Source organism: Nicotiana sylvestris, chromosome 11, assembly GCF_000393655.2.
Source record: "Nicotiana sylvestris chromosome 11, ASM39365v2, whole genome shotgun sequence".
In the NCBI taxonomy this organism is placed as follows: domain Eukaryota; kingdom Viridiplantae; phylum Streptophyta; class Magnoliopsida; order Solanales; family Solanaceae; genus Nicotiana; species Nicotiana sylvestris.
Window position 1 is genome coordinate 4,752,339 of NC_091067.1, and position 16,050 is coordinate 4,768,388.

The 16,050-nt window shown below is 32.5% G+C and overlaps 1 protein-coding gene across 1 annotated transcript; it reads left to right on the forward strand.

The window, feature by feature from the left end:
• Positions 1-13,789: 13,789 nt before the first annotated feature.
• LOC138880680 (uncharacterized) lies at positions 13,790-14,152 on the forward strand. The gene has a single exon (XM_070160855.1). It carries the CDS (start codon positions 13,790-13,792, stop codon positions 14,150-14,152), a length of 363 nt encoding a protein of 120 aa, XP_070016956.1.
• The last annotated feature ends 1,898 nt before the right edge of the window (positions 14,153-16,050 follow it).

A 16,050-nucleotide genomic window follows, 5' to 3' on the forward strand; every position in this document is an offset into this window, starting at 1 on the left:
ACCAAATAACATTTCTCTTGTACAAAATTGAGACGATCGCGTTATTGTACACGGCTGGATGAGGAGCATGATTTTCAACGACGAAATTGATAGTCAAATTTTGAGCAGAAATTTGGGATGACGAGGAAATGTCAATATTAGAAGAAGTAATTGTTTCAATAAAAAATTTGGGCATAGAAGCTTTATCGGATACATCTTCCAAATAAACTGTAACAATAAGAAGCCAACATATAAAGAGAAGGGCAAGAATGGCTAGTAAATAAAGAACAAATTTGCAACACATACAACTAACACTAGTGCAGGCCATAGCTTCTTCTTCTTCTTCACTTAAAATCAAAATGTGGTTATTATTGTAACGAGTTTCTGGTACACTATTCATTTTCTCGAAAACCAAATTTAAAAATTTATAATCACCAATTTAATAGCTAAAATCAAAGAATTAAATGGAGTATAGATGTATATATAATAATATCTGAATAGGGTGTTTGTGTTCAAGTTGAACTCTATGAGTTAAGTATACAAAACTAGGTCACTATTTTTGCAGCTATCTCTCTTATTAATTATTCCCTAATTATCTCGTTGTTAAACCTAGTATATTTATCCCTAATAATACTGCATCTACTGGATAAGGACGTCCAAAATGCATATCTTGAAGAATAAAGATTAGATACGACTAGGCAATTTCCTTTTATTTTTTTGGGTAATTATCACTTTTAGCCCGTGCAAGAAACTATTTATATTCGGTAGCCGAAAAAGTATATAATTTTATATATGACATACAGAGTGTATATATATATATATATATATTACAAAAAATATACATTTTTTTGGCTATTATTTTGAGAGCGGATATACAAAGTTATTTTCCATTTTTTTTTGTAAGCTAAAATGTTGATACAGTCAGACCTCTCTATAACGATGATCTTCTATAATACTCTCTCCGTTCCAATTTATGTGAACCTATTTCCTTTTTGGCCCGTTCCAAAAAGAATGTCTCCTTTCTAAATTTGGAAACAATTTTGCTTAAACTTACGATTCTACCCTTAATGAGAAGCTTTTATAACCACACAAATACCCTGGGTCCCATTTTGACTTGTTTAGGACCACAAATTCCAAAAGTCTTTATTTTTTCTTAAACTTCGTGCCCAGTCAAACAAGTTCACATAAATTGGAACGGAGGAAGTAACATTTTACTATAATAGCCAAGTTTTCTTTGGAACCAACTTTTTATATTATATTATAATCTATATTTTTGATAACAATATTTTGCTATAGTAATCAGAAAATATTAAAACAAACAAGGTTGTTATACAGATGTTTGACCGTAGTTCTTTTTCTGTGTATGTCTCTTTTCCCTAAGAGACTTTAATTCTCTAACCCTCCGCACATACTTTTGCCTAACAGAAGAGTTAAAAAAAATTCTACCATAAGAGTAAAGAAATCAAACTCAAATTGCAGGACTACAGTGGCTAAAGCTTGAGAAAGCAAACTTTTAGTTTGTTTTTTTGTTCATTCTTTTCATATAAAGAGGTAAATAAATTTTCAGTTCCGAAAGAAATATATAAAAAAGCATAAATTTAGCAAATTATTTTCAGATTATTGTATAGTGTTGTTTCACTATTATCGACTTATTATTAGCTTACTAAGAACCGAAAAACCGAACCATACCGAACCAAACCAATAACAACCAAACCGATGGTTTGTATTTAATTTGGTTTGGTTTTGGTTGTAAAATTTTAAAAACCGATTAAATTGGTTTGGTTTTGGTTATAATCAAAAACCGATCAAACCGAACCATGAACACCTCTAGGCTCGACCAATTCAGACTCGTGAGACATTCCCTATTAAGTTCTTTGTTTAAGGGATCTAATCCATACCACCACGTCAGCTAGTTAGCAAATGATCACAACTTTACAATAGCAGGTGTTGTGGAATTAAAATAATAAACATTCTCATATTAAAACCGTAGGAAGAAATTAAAAATAGTGTCCAACTTGCAATCTCAATTCATAATCATATTCATATATTATGTAGTAAAAAGCAAGGCCAACAAGATCAAGATTCAAGAGTAATGTATTTTGTTATAGCATCTCTTTGGAAATCGTGGTGTAATCTCTTGTGTAAAGATCTTCACATCTTTACAATGAACTTCCAATTTTTTTGAATTGAAATTTCCATTTATATCTATTGTGAAAACTCCATATCCAGTTGTAGAACTCATCTCCTTAGTAACCTCGTCGCCCTTTATCTTGACGGACAAATTATCAAACTCACTTGTATCGACATACGCTCTCCTTTCTGTTGATAATAAAGCCCTAGCGGATTCGTCCAAAGAATATCTCCCTTGTAGGAGACCGAAACCACCGTGCTTTTGTACTCAACTTCACCAGGTGCACGATTCTCGACGACAAAATTGATTGTCAAGTTTTGAGCAGAAATTAGGGTTGATGAGGAAATATCAATATTAGAAGCTGTGATTCCTTCAATTGAAAATTGGGGATGATAATCAAAAGCTTCATCTGTTTTGGTCATCCAATTAAAGCAACATATCACTGAACCAAACATGAGAAGGATATAAAGAAATTCTCCAAATATCACACGTTGGGGCTTTTTGTTGGTTTGTTCTTCATTTAAAACCATAACTTTGCTATTATTGTCGCAAGTTTTTGGTACAATCCTCATTAAAGAAAATGATCACGAATTCAAGATATATATATATATATATATATATATATATATATATATATATATATTTTCTAGTATTTAAGGAAATGCAAAATCTTAGGGTTTAAGAGGGTAGATTGATACTAAATCTTTTCTTCCTTTTCCCCTTAAATGTATCAATCTTTCTTTAATGTGTATCCTTATTTGTGCCCTACTTCTAAATCTTCTACTATTAGATGGATCTGTTCAAAAATAAATTTATTACAAGTAAATATTATTTTCAATTAAAATTTATGTTGATTTGGTATCATTTAAATTAATATATCAAACCATGGGGCTAACATATTGACCCCTATGCACTAAATGTGCATGATGGAGGGTTCTTAATTATAGTATATAAGACCCAAAAAAAGAGAGAGGCTATATTACTCTTTATTTTCAACTACGTTGACTCCAGTAAATTTGTGTTAAAGAACAAGGTAATAGGAGCTCGGCTGCCAGAGACGGATCGAGGATTTAAACCCTATGATTTCAACTTTTAAAATTTTAAGCATTGAACCTATTATATTTTTAAAGTTATGGGTTCATATCTACTATTTTTGCAATTTTAATGAATTTTTACGTATACATTTTCACTCCGCGTCAAAAGTTATGGGTCCAATTGAACCCGATGAGTATATGCTACATCCGCCCCTGTCGGCTGTAGGTTAACAACTTGTTTAGATGGTTGATACATATCATATAATAATGTATCATATTATATTGTGTATTATATTGTACTGTGTTGTTTGATATATAAATGCAATATTTGGATAGATTATATCGTTTATCGTTGTTTTACGATATGATGCATCGGTAATATGAAGAATGAACTTGCAATTTCACAAAGAAAAGTAGGGTACTATGGTCTATGTAGAACTATTATATATACAAAAAGATAGCGCAAAACATAAATAAGATTATTTAATAATAAGGAAGGATAAGATGAGAGAAAAAATAAGCGAGGTAATGACATGACCATGCCAAATCGATCGTTACATAAAATGACAATTTTTAATAATATGATACGACAAATTTAACTAACCATCAAAATAAACATTATATTTTTGTAACAATATGATACAATATAATAGGTAATAACTATCCAAATAAGAACTAAAGCAACTCTCTACCACCAGCTAGTTACATATTTATTCTCTTGTTCTATCAAGACTTATACTTGATGAAATAGTCGAAAGTGTGTATAATTAAAAGAATAATTTAGTCAAATCGCTCCATTCACATGCCAAACGACAGATGTTTCTTTCTTTTCTTGGTTTAACCATCTTGCTGAAACCCACTGGTTAGGTTATTCCAAATTCGTAATATGTAAAGCTAGCCCATTTAAGGGAAAAACGCTCCATACCAGAAATTTCTCCATTTGCAACACGAGACCTTTAGCTAAGATGAAACGATCACATCAATCACATCACATTTACATAGGCAAGTTAGCAAAACAACAACTATACAAGAGCAAGATATTAAAACCCTAGGAAGATAAATAAACATATATTAAAACCCTAGCAAGATATTAAATATAGTTTCCAACTGCAATTTCAATTCATATTCTGAAAATATGTCTTGCTAGCTATTATTATAAGATTAAAATCAAGAGATCATGAACACAAGACTAACAATAGATCAATTAGGGTAAAATGAAAATGGAGCATTGCTTTGGAAATCGTGGTGTAATCTCTTGTGTAAATGACGACGATAATTGGTAGATCTTCACATCTCCACAATTAACTACCAATATCTTCGAATTGAAAAATCCATCTAATTTCACTGAAAAAATTTCATATCCACTTGTAGAAGTCATCTCCTTAGTAGCGTCATCGCCCCTTATCTTGACGGTCAGATTATCAAACGTCGCTTATACTGACGTACGTTCGCCTTTCTGTTGATGATAAAGGTCAAATGGTTTCGCCCAAAGAATATCTCCCTTGTAGAAAATTAAAACCCCCATTCTTTCGTAATCAACTTCACGAGGAGCAGGATTCTCGACGAGGAAATTGATAGTCAAGTTTTGAGCAGAAAGCGATGAATAATAAGGCGGTAAAGATGATGAGGAAATATTAAAATTAGAAATTGTGATTGCTTCAATAGAAAATTTTGGATAATTTTCAATTTGACCTCTTTCGTGTTCATTAAACCAATAAATGAAATCCATCATCAAAGGGATGAAGAGAATGAGAGCAAGAAAAAATAGAAATCTTGGATCGTAAGATTTTTCACCAACTTTTTGTCCATTGGATGAAACTTCAATTATATGATCAGTGGACATTTTTTTGTCCATAAAGTGGCTATTATTGCAAATAGTTTCGTGAGAGAATGGTTCTGGTACAATCTTCATTGAAGGCCGCGAGAATGAGAGCTTAATTAAATATGGAGTAAGAGCAAATGGAGAAATACATATATATTGAGTTAAGGGTTTATATATATCGATAGTGTAAATTTTTTACGTTATCAGTATAATTTAATATCACTTATTGTGTATTGTCAATTATTTCTTATTAAATGAAATTAAGAAATTATTTAATTTCTTTTTTATTTGTTTAAATTTATTGTTAGGAACACTGCATCTAGTTTAAAGATCTAAAACACTAAAAGAGAAAAAATTAAATCAAAATGTTAATTCGTTCAAAAGAGGGATTTCGTTCTTTATTTGAAAAAAAAATAGCAAAGAAAAAAAATCAGACAAAATATTTTTAAAATTAAGCCAAATATCACAATCTACCAAATTTAAAATGAGTATGTCGGCTCAAGTCTAAGACCATTAAAGTAATTTCTACGCCTAGAAAATTGAATTCTCCAAGTAGACCAATTATTTTTTCACTTCAAAATATATTGTAGTATTCAAATGTATAAAATTATTTGGAATTGTTTTTGACATTATACTAAGTGGCATGTTAAACTTGATATTACAATGTGGTGGAAATTTTAAATAATATTACGTTAACCTTAAATATTTTCTAAAACATCACATAAGTTTTTGTGAACGGTGGAGATATACGCAAGATGGATCGAACACCACTGTTATAAATAAGTTTAGATAAAAATATATACAAAATTTATTGTATAAAAAGACGCTTATCAAAGTTTGGCTTCAAGGCAATAATTGTATCAAGGCGCTTGTTTGAAGTTTACTATTGTTAAGTTGGTATTTTACCAATTTATCTTGTCTTTAAGTCTACATTTTTGCTATGTTTGAGTGATAAAATCATGTGTTTAATGTCATTTACTTCTATGGAAGGTAGGGCTCAATGGAAGGAAATAATCCATATATGTGATATCTACCAGTAGTAATAGAGGTTGTCTTGTTGAACTTCTAATATTATTATGTGGCGAAAAGTTAGAAATTTCTAATTTAATTGTTAACATTTAATTACTTTTTAGTGAATGTCATGTACTCTTTTTTCACTCTCCAGTTGCGACACCTCAACGAGACGTATTTTCGTACGGGGTTATACTATTCTAGTTGATCACAAATGAAGTTAGCATTCATGTAAGTGGAACAATATTTAGTCAACGGATACTACCTCGTCTTGAACAACTTGAACAAGAAGAAAAACTTGAAGAATTAATCAAGGAAAGTTTGAGAGACATGGGCTGCCACGGAGATACAGCAAAAGCAATTATTCATCTCGGGGCACGATGCATTGGTGAAGCAGATGACCGTCTGTCTGCATTGAGTATTTATAGGGAACTTCAACGCATAGGATTCTGATGTTCAACTTGACGTAGACAAAGAAAAAGACTTCAGAATATGCTTCAAAACTACCTTAATTTGGATGTTTTGGTTGGAGACCAATAATCCACTAATAAGTCAGTGATTTGGTATTGAGTTATAGAAACATGCTAAGCATGATTATTCAGTGAAGAAGTGTTATTTCCTGTAGTTTTTCACTTTGCTAACCACATTCACACCTATTGCTTTTCACAATGGGTCTTCCATCTTAAACATTTTATAAATGTTAATTACAGTATTTGTCGGATGTGACAACATAAAGTGCCAATTTTTTTTGGATAATATAAAATAAATTGCCTAGTAGAGAGGGAACAAGTTATGGCAAGAGCTTACTTGGCTGGAGACCGAGATAAAACACCCAAGGACAAAACCAACTGCTTCACCACTAGAGAAAACACGCAGATTTAATCTTTCAAAGAGGCTGCTAATCTTGCAATACCTCAAAGGAGTTGACTTTTGGGTTGTGAATTATTTCTAATTGATAAATTATGGGTTCTTGACTATGTTTTGACTGGTTTGCGCGTTCTTTGGCTAGTTTCAGGTTGTTCAGCATTGGTTTGAGGTGTTAGAGCAGCGTAGGAACCGGCATCGGATCTCGGAATGAGGTAAGTCTCTTGTCTAACCTTGTAAGAGGGAATTTATCCCCGTAAGTGTTCTATCTGTTACTCCCTATCCATTTCAATTTAAATGACACACTTTCTTTATTAATCCGTTCCAAGAAGAATGACATATTTCTATATTTAGAAGCAATTTAGCTTTGAAATTTTTATTTTACCCTCTTTATGCTTAATGAGAAGCTTTTATAGCCACACAAATATTACGGTCCCACAGAGCTTTTACCCCTTAGTTTTTAGGACCACATGTTTCAAAAGTTTTTTTTTCCTTAAACTTTGTGCCAAGTCAAACTATCTCATCTAAATTAAAATGGAGGGAGTATATGTTCTGTGTTACAGGATCTACAAACATACGAGGTGATGAGCCTCCGTGTGTATGCTAGATTTTGACACGTCGGGGTAGACTTAGACTTATACCATGCTTTAGATGTACTATTTGAGTTAATTTTGCTTGTTTAAATGCTTTAATTCATGATATAGCCTGAAACTGGACTTGTGTAGTTTACCGAGCTTTGCTATTCTAGAAACTTGGCGAGCTACTTGATTAGTCGTGGAAATTATACCTTCTCTTACGTATTTAGACCCGTTTTATACTTCTTTGTTTGGAAGTTTCATGATAACTTAACTCGTACATATATTTGCGAGTTGGGCTAGTGACCCATCGAAAGTTGCAATGTTTTTCCGGGATCGAGCTATTCGCTCTCAGAATACTCTTATGAAAATACCTTGGCGATATTCTTATTGGATCGGGTCATCGTATCAGCGGGATTATGTACCACTCTTATGGAGTTACGTCATTCGCCTCGGCAAAATTATGTAAAACCACTCTTATGGGATCGGGGTCTTATGGAATCAGATCGTTATCGTTCGCCTCGGCAGATTATTTAAAATCACTCTCATGGGATCGGTTGGTTCGTCTTGACATAATTGTGCGGAATATTTCGATAGGGATTCGGTGCGTACATGAGCATCTTGACTTGGATTGGCATTTGCACATGATATTGGTCATGTATACTCCATTCAAGACAGTAACTGGTACTTGACGGTTTCATATTTGATTAATTTAATGAAAAGCATGTTGTACATATTTAAACTAGATACTTACCGGGTACGCGCTAATTTATGTACTCATACTAAACCTTTGTACTAATTGTCTAGGTATTGAGACAGGTCCATCTGGTGGTCATACAGCCGCGCAGGCGCATCAGGTGACTTGGTTGTGAGCTACTTTTTATGCTTCGATCCGCAGCCCACAGAGTCTCCTTCCTATTTATTTGTTGTATTATATCAACTTTCTATTCCAGACATTTGTTGTAGTAATATTGTTTATTCTAGTGAATGTTCATGCATTTATTACACCGGATTTTCGGGATTGTAGACCATTGTTTGTGGTTGTACCACTATTATTACATTCAGCTTTATATTTTGATCGTGATCGAATCTTGATGATGATGTTAGTATTTTACCATGATAATGGAACGAATTCCGCTTATTTATCTCGCCAATTGTTTCAAAAAGTGTTATGAACTGTCTTAGTGTTGAGTCATCGTTGGCTTGCCTGACGGCAATATTGTGCCATCACGGCCAATGGTGGGAATTGGGTCATGACAATGAGTTTGGACAAAAATTGGATCAATTGGATCTCTTTTTGTATGTATACCTATTGTCAAATTCTCCAAACTCATAATTGATTCAATGGTACACAAGATATCTTAATTTCTCAAGGAGGCCTCAGACAAGGGATTGCATGTCTTAGTTCTTTGCTAGATATTGCATTCAACAGAGGTTGCCTAATAGCCTGTTTGGCCAAGCTTCTCAAGACAAAAAAAAGTGTTTTTTCTTTTCTTTTCAAAAACACATTTTTTTCTTAATTTGAGGTGTTTGACCAAGCTTATTTGGGAAAAAAGTGCTTTTGGGAAGAAGCACAAGCAATTTCAGAGAAGCAAAAAAAAGTAGCTTCTTTCCAAAAGCAGAAGCAGAAGTAGTTTTGGCTTTTCTTCTTACCTAAAATACCCTTAACAAAATATAGTATATACCAAAATAACGCTTAAACCTAATACTTAGGATATTAATTTATAAATATTTCTTCTTATTTTTAGGAAACTTTCTAATATATAGTGACTTTAGGGGTCAATGCTTTTATATTTGTTGAAGGAATTTTAATATGTTTAACTTATATTAAAAGAATTAAGTACTTTTTAATTTTATTTTCATATTTTACTTAAATAAAATGATTTTTTTAATTATTGCATGTAATAACAAAATTTTGATATTATTTATTTACTTATAATATTAATTATTAAGTAAATCTATTCATGTCCTTATTCGTAATTTGACACTTAAAAGCACTTTCTAAAAAGCTTGGCCAAACACAAATTATTTCTCAAAAGTGCTTTTCAATTAGTTAAACACAAACTGATTCTCTGCAAAAGTATATTTTTCAAAAGCACTTCTCAAAATAAGCTGATTCCCCCAGCTTGGCCAAACACGCTATAAGAGGATTCAATTGCGAGGAAAATACCTCTGGAAACAAGTTATTTCCTCAAAATATGGATTTTTCTCTCCCTGGATAACCAAGGACCACTTTCTCCCCTTGGCCTGAGTGTATGGAAACATATTGGAGATCTGAGGAGTTCTTTGAGGGATTTTTCTTCTCTAAAAGTAGGACATGGCAAAAAATTAAGATTCTGGCAAGATGTATGGCTTCATCACACACCCTGAAAGGTTCCAGTCCTCTTCAGATGCACATTAATCTCAGAATTTAAACAGAATCAGGGTGGTGCATAGAAATCTTAATGATTGGGAGTGGAAGCTAGCTTACTGTTATCGAACCTTCTCTCGAATTTCCCTCTTCTAGAGCTAGTAACCAGAATAAAGGAATGAGTGTAACTCATTTGTTATTCACTAATAATACTTTGATCTTTCTGAACAACAAGCAAGATGTCTGTGTTGTTTGTTCATGACACTTTGCAGTTTGAAGTTATATTTGGGCTGCATATTAATATCAACAAGTTCAAGCTGATAAAATAGGGTTTTTTTTTTCCAAGTAAAAGTTGATACAATAGGCAAAGACATCCACAACTCAGCGCAGATTTAACCACGTAACGTGGCTACACTATATACTATGTTTCAGATAAAATGTTGAAGACAAGGGACCATAGCAACAAGTGATCAAGAAATACTATGTTTTAAAATGTTGAAGACAAGGGACCATAGCAACAAGTGAACAAGAAATTTGGAACAGGTCTACGCATGTAGAATGAGACGGTACTCTTCAATGGTGATATAATTTCCCGAGTCGACCACTTTTAGCATATTACATACCTTGTCCTTCACCCATAATCATGGCGCAAATGGAGAAGTTGATGAGAGACATTTCAAGGGTTGAAAGGAGGGGGAGAGTAGAAGTGTTAGGGATATAGTAGATATGCCCTAGATCCAATATCATATTTGATGATTTGAATATATTTTTGTGAACATTATTTGATATGAAATATATATATGACACCTGATATTCTTTTATTATAGTTATTAATTAATTGTTTGATTAATTTGATAAGGTCCTTGATTAAATTTTGAGATTTGTCATCGTGATAGAGATCATGATAATGAGAGCAAAATCTCTTATAATTTAATCTAAATTTGTTCTTGATCGTAGGATTATTAACTTGGACATTAGTAATCCGGTTAGATCAATATTTATGTGATCATCTTTATGGGATAAAGATTAGTTGATCTCATTAACTAAATCACATAGATAGATGATGCATATAGAGATATGATCATTGAACCGACTCATTGGATAAATCCTAATGGTTAGAATTACCATAAACTGTCAATAAGATATTCTCTTGAAGAATGTGATGTAAGAGTTTCCTTTGACCTGAGATCGTCATAGTAATTGACAAGTTATTTATTGTGCTTTGATACCAGACACTTATGGCCCTAGGGCGATAGTTGAAAGGATATTGGGTACGATTAAATACTTATAGAATTAGTGATGGATCAAGATGGAATCTATCAACTCTTGGTAATGAGTTTAAGCTCCATGTTATCATGAATTATAAACGACCAAATTAAGACCTTGGCCTGGGCAATTGAATAAAAGAAGAAATGAGTTTCTTAGGTGATTCAATGGTCGATTATATTTGGCATGAACACATAGTTGGCCGCCTATTAGGATTTGACAGTTGAACCATATCCTAGGGTGATCCAGAGCTATAAGGACAGAAGGAATTACTACATTATTCTTCTACTGGTTCTTGAGGGTAAATTGTATACTTCATACTATCAGGTCATTAAAGAGTGTTGTTAGACGCCACCAACAACAACAACAACAACAACAACGACCCAGTATAATCCCACAAGTGGGGTCTGGGGAGGGGTAATATGTACGCAGACCTTACCCCTACCCCGAAGGGTAGAGAGGCTGTTTCCAGGAGACCCTCGGCTCTGTTGTTAGACGCCACCCTTGATTAGTATATTGATGTGATCAATTTACTACAGGTTTAGTATTGAACCTATGGGGTCGCACACTTACGAGTGTTCTGATCTTTGCTAAAGAATTAATTAACTTATTATTTGATAATTAAATTAAGGAATTTAATTAGTCAAATAGATTTAGTTATTAGTCCAAATAAAATATTATTATATCTTGCTAGCACAGAGGATATAATTAATATGTGAACAAATTAAAATTTCTATTTGGAATAAAAAATTAAATTATATCTCTTGGTTGAAATATATATGTGATATATATAACAAATATTTATTTATATAAAATATTAATGGAAGTCTTTGATTGAATCCAATTTCGAATTGGATTAGCAAAGTAAACGTCCATAGAAGGACTCAGCCGGCAACGTGATATCCTTTTAAGAATGAGATGTCATTTTCTATAGTAAAATACCACCAAGGATTTTAGAATCCAAATTGGAATTGAATATGCAAAGTCTAATTTTTCGGCAGCCATTCGTTTTTTTTTGGAAAGAAAAGTCCAATTTAGAATTGGACAACATCTTCACGTCGGCTATCAAATTCAAAGAATGAGATTAGTAGTTTATGTATAAGGTCAAAAGAATTTGTTGGCTACTTTGTCCTATTATGAATAGGATTTGTATTTTACAATATAAAATTATAGGAATCCAATTTTGAATTTTGATCCTCAACGGTCTTCATGTGTTTCTTAACATAAATTAATAATTTGGTGCTTGAGTATATATATAGAGATATCGTACTTCACCCAAAAGAAAAAAGTGAACAAGTGATATAATTTTTAAGAAGCCACAAAAAACCAAGAAATATTCTTGACAAGAAAACTTAGTTTCTTGTTCTTTCTATTTTAGTTGAAGTTTTTGAGAAAAAATTCAACAAAATATTTCGTTTAATTTGTTCGCGGGTTTCATTGATCAAAGAATTGATAGCAAGGATCGGTCTCGGTGTGGATACACATAGAGTCTTCGCACTATCGAAGAAGTTTTGAAACAAGACACTCTTTACCAGGTACGTCTTAGATCCGATCTTTGGCATGTAAATAAATTTTAAACATGAAAAGATCTTCCTAGGATTGTTATTGTCTTCCGCTGCGTATTACGAATACCTATATGCAATCCTACAGTGGTATCAGAGCCGTGGTTTATTGTGTCTAAAATTTATTTACGAAATATTTTAATATTATATTTTAAGAGTTCAAACAATAATACATGTGTCTTATGCAATAGTCAAATCGTTTGAATGTTGCTATTATTTTATTGCGGATAAATTATGCATTCATATAACTATTGAGATAGTTCATAACTTGAATTTGAAATTTTGTATTAGATACAATGGGAATCTATAATAGGTTACATGATTCTATGGTTATTTTTAATTGTTATTAGTTCATTAGATGTTAATTAATAACAATATTCTAGCATGAATTCTTTTATGTAATATATATAAGATAAACATGTTAGAGGATATTGAATTTCGTTTCTATGTCATGTGCTTGTTCACTACATAATTTTGAATTATTTATTACATGTGATGTAAATTAATTTAGGACTAAGCATGTAGACAACTTGAACTAAATTCACATGCTATAAAAGATTTGATCTTCATGTTATTCAAAATTATTTTAGTAACAATTCCCTCTTACTAAAAAATTTGAGTTCTTGAATAATAAAATATAAGATATTTTATTATAGAGCTATCCATCAAAGTAAATAATTTTACTTACTTCTTGTTTATAAGGAGCGGCCTGATAACCAGTAGACTTATAGTTCGAGAATATGTTAAAATTATTTATTTGCATTAGATGTATGAATTGAAAGAATTATTCAATTTTACACTAGACGCCTGGACTACCTGGGGGAGTATAAAATTTAATAAGTTCTTTGCTATCATGATGGTTGAACTCAACTATGCCAATAGGATCGACCTGACTATCAGGGGACTATTTGACATAGAGTTATTTAAGAAAGTTGTATAGGGATACAATTGGTAAGAGTACCTATCTTTAAAATATATGTGAGAAACGACTTGACTTCCAAGGGGCTCATACATATTGTTAAAGGATTTCTTTACTCCACTAACAGAAATAAAGATTTCGTAAACTATAATGAGGGTAAATAGTTTAAAATAATTAGGGTAAATATCATATAGATAAAAGTCCATGTCTTTATGATATATGCAAATATGTTCTTATATTATTGCCTTTTCTTTTCTATATTTTAGATTTCTCAATATGTCTGCTATTTCACTACGTGGAATACTTGAGACCAACAAGTTGGTAGGACCAAACTTTGATGATTGGTACAGAAATTTGAGAATTGTTCTCATGCATGAAAAGCTTATTCATGTGATCGATAAGCATGCCAAGGAAGTCCCAGATGAGAATGATGATGATGCCACCAAGATTTATCAGAAATACTTCGAAGAATGTCTTACTACCAAATGCATCATTCTCGCTTCTATGAATTCTGAACTACAAAGAAAACATCAGGATATGGATCCAACTGCAATCATTGAACATCTTAAGAAGATGTTTGGTACACAAAGCAGGACAACTAGATACCAGCTATCTAAGGCTTTATTGGATCCAAATTGACTGGAAACTCTCCAGTTGGACCCTATGTCAATCGTATGATTGATCTTATTGAAGAACTTGAGAAGTTGGGGTGCAAACTGGATAAAGAGCTTTCTCAAGATTTGATCTTGCAGTTACTATCAGAATCCTTTTCACAATTTGTTATTAATTTTAATATGAATAAAATGGATTGTGATCTTCATGAGATGCTCAACATGCTGATTGATTATGAGAATCAACTTGCATCTGAGAAGAAGAAAGGAACCGTCATGTTGGTTGGAAACTCTTCTAAGAAGAAGGGTAAGAGTAAAATTAAACCCAAGAAGAAACCTATTGCGCCTAAGGGTGGTGTGACCAAACCCAAAGGCAAAAGAGGCAAAGCCGACCAATCTGAAGCTGAGTGTTTCCATTGTAAGAAGATAGGACATTGGAAGAGAAACTGCCCGGAGTATCTTGCAACTCTAAATGATAAGAAATAAGGTAAGACTCAACTGAAAAATGATTTCAAAGTTTCTTTAACTACTACTGATGTTTCATTGTGGGTATTAGATACTAGCAGTGGTTATAACATCTGTAATATGTTGTAGGGGTTCCAAATAAGTAGAAGTTTGAAGAAAGGAGAAATTAATTTACAAGTTGGAAATGGTGCAAAAGTTGCGGCCATAGCTGTAGGATCAATTTCTTTAATAATGCCCATGGGCAAAGTACTTATGTTGGATGATTGTTATTACGTTCCTAAATTTGTTTCGAACATAATTTCAGCTTCTATGTTAGATAAACGTGGTTTTCACATAAATATAGGCAATGATATTTGCTTTATTTACTATGGTGGTAATTTATATGTGAATGGCTATCTCCAACATGATATTTATGTCTTACCTAATGTGAATGCTAATTCAATTATGCATGTTTCAAGTCTTAAGAGAAAAAGAGATGATCAAGTAAATTATACATACCTTTGGCATTGTAGACTTGGTCATATTGGAGAGAAAAGAATTAACAAGTTGTGCAAGGAAGGGTACCTTGACAAATATGATTTTGAATCATATCCAACTTGTGAATCTTGTCTCAAAGGAAAAATGACCAAATCTCCATTTACTGGAAGTGGAGAAAGAGCTACCGAATTATTGGGACTAATTCATACAGATATTTGTGGGCCCATGAAAATTCAAGCTAGAGGTGGATATTCTTACTTCATCACTTTCACTTATGATATGTCAAGATATGGGTTTGTGTATCTTATGAAACATAAGTTTGAATCTTTTGAAATGTTCAAAAGGTTCCGTAGTGAAATTGAGAAACAAACTGGTTAAAGTATCAAAATACTAAGGTCTGATAGAGGAGGGGAATATCTTAGTGAAGATTTTACCAGATATCTCAAAGAGAATGGGATTCTCTCACAGTGGACACCTCCAGGAACACCACAACACAATGGTGTGTCTGAAAGAAGAAATCGAACCTTATTAGATATGGTGAGATCTATGATGGGGTTCACTGATCTTCCAATAAATTTATGGGGATATGCTTTGGAAGCAGCAATATACTTACTTAATAAAGTTCTCACTAAGTAAGTCTCTACAACACCATATGAGATATGAAAATGATGTAAGCCTAACCTTAAACATATTAAATTTTGGGGTTGTCCATCTTATGTTAAGAGACTCCTGTCGGATAAACTTGATTCAAGATTTGATAAATGTAGATTCATTGGGTACCCCAAGGAAACAATGTGATATTATTTCTATCACCCTTCTGACCATAAAGTGTTTGTGGCCAGAGGAGCAACCTTTTTGGAAAGAGAATTTCTTTTAGAAGGAAATTATAATGGAGAAATAGAACTTGATGAAGTTCAAGAAACTAATGAATCAACACAATGTAAAGATCATGAGACCCAAGTTGAAGAACCTTTATTGAATGTT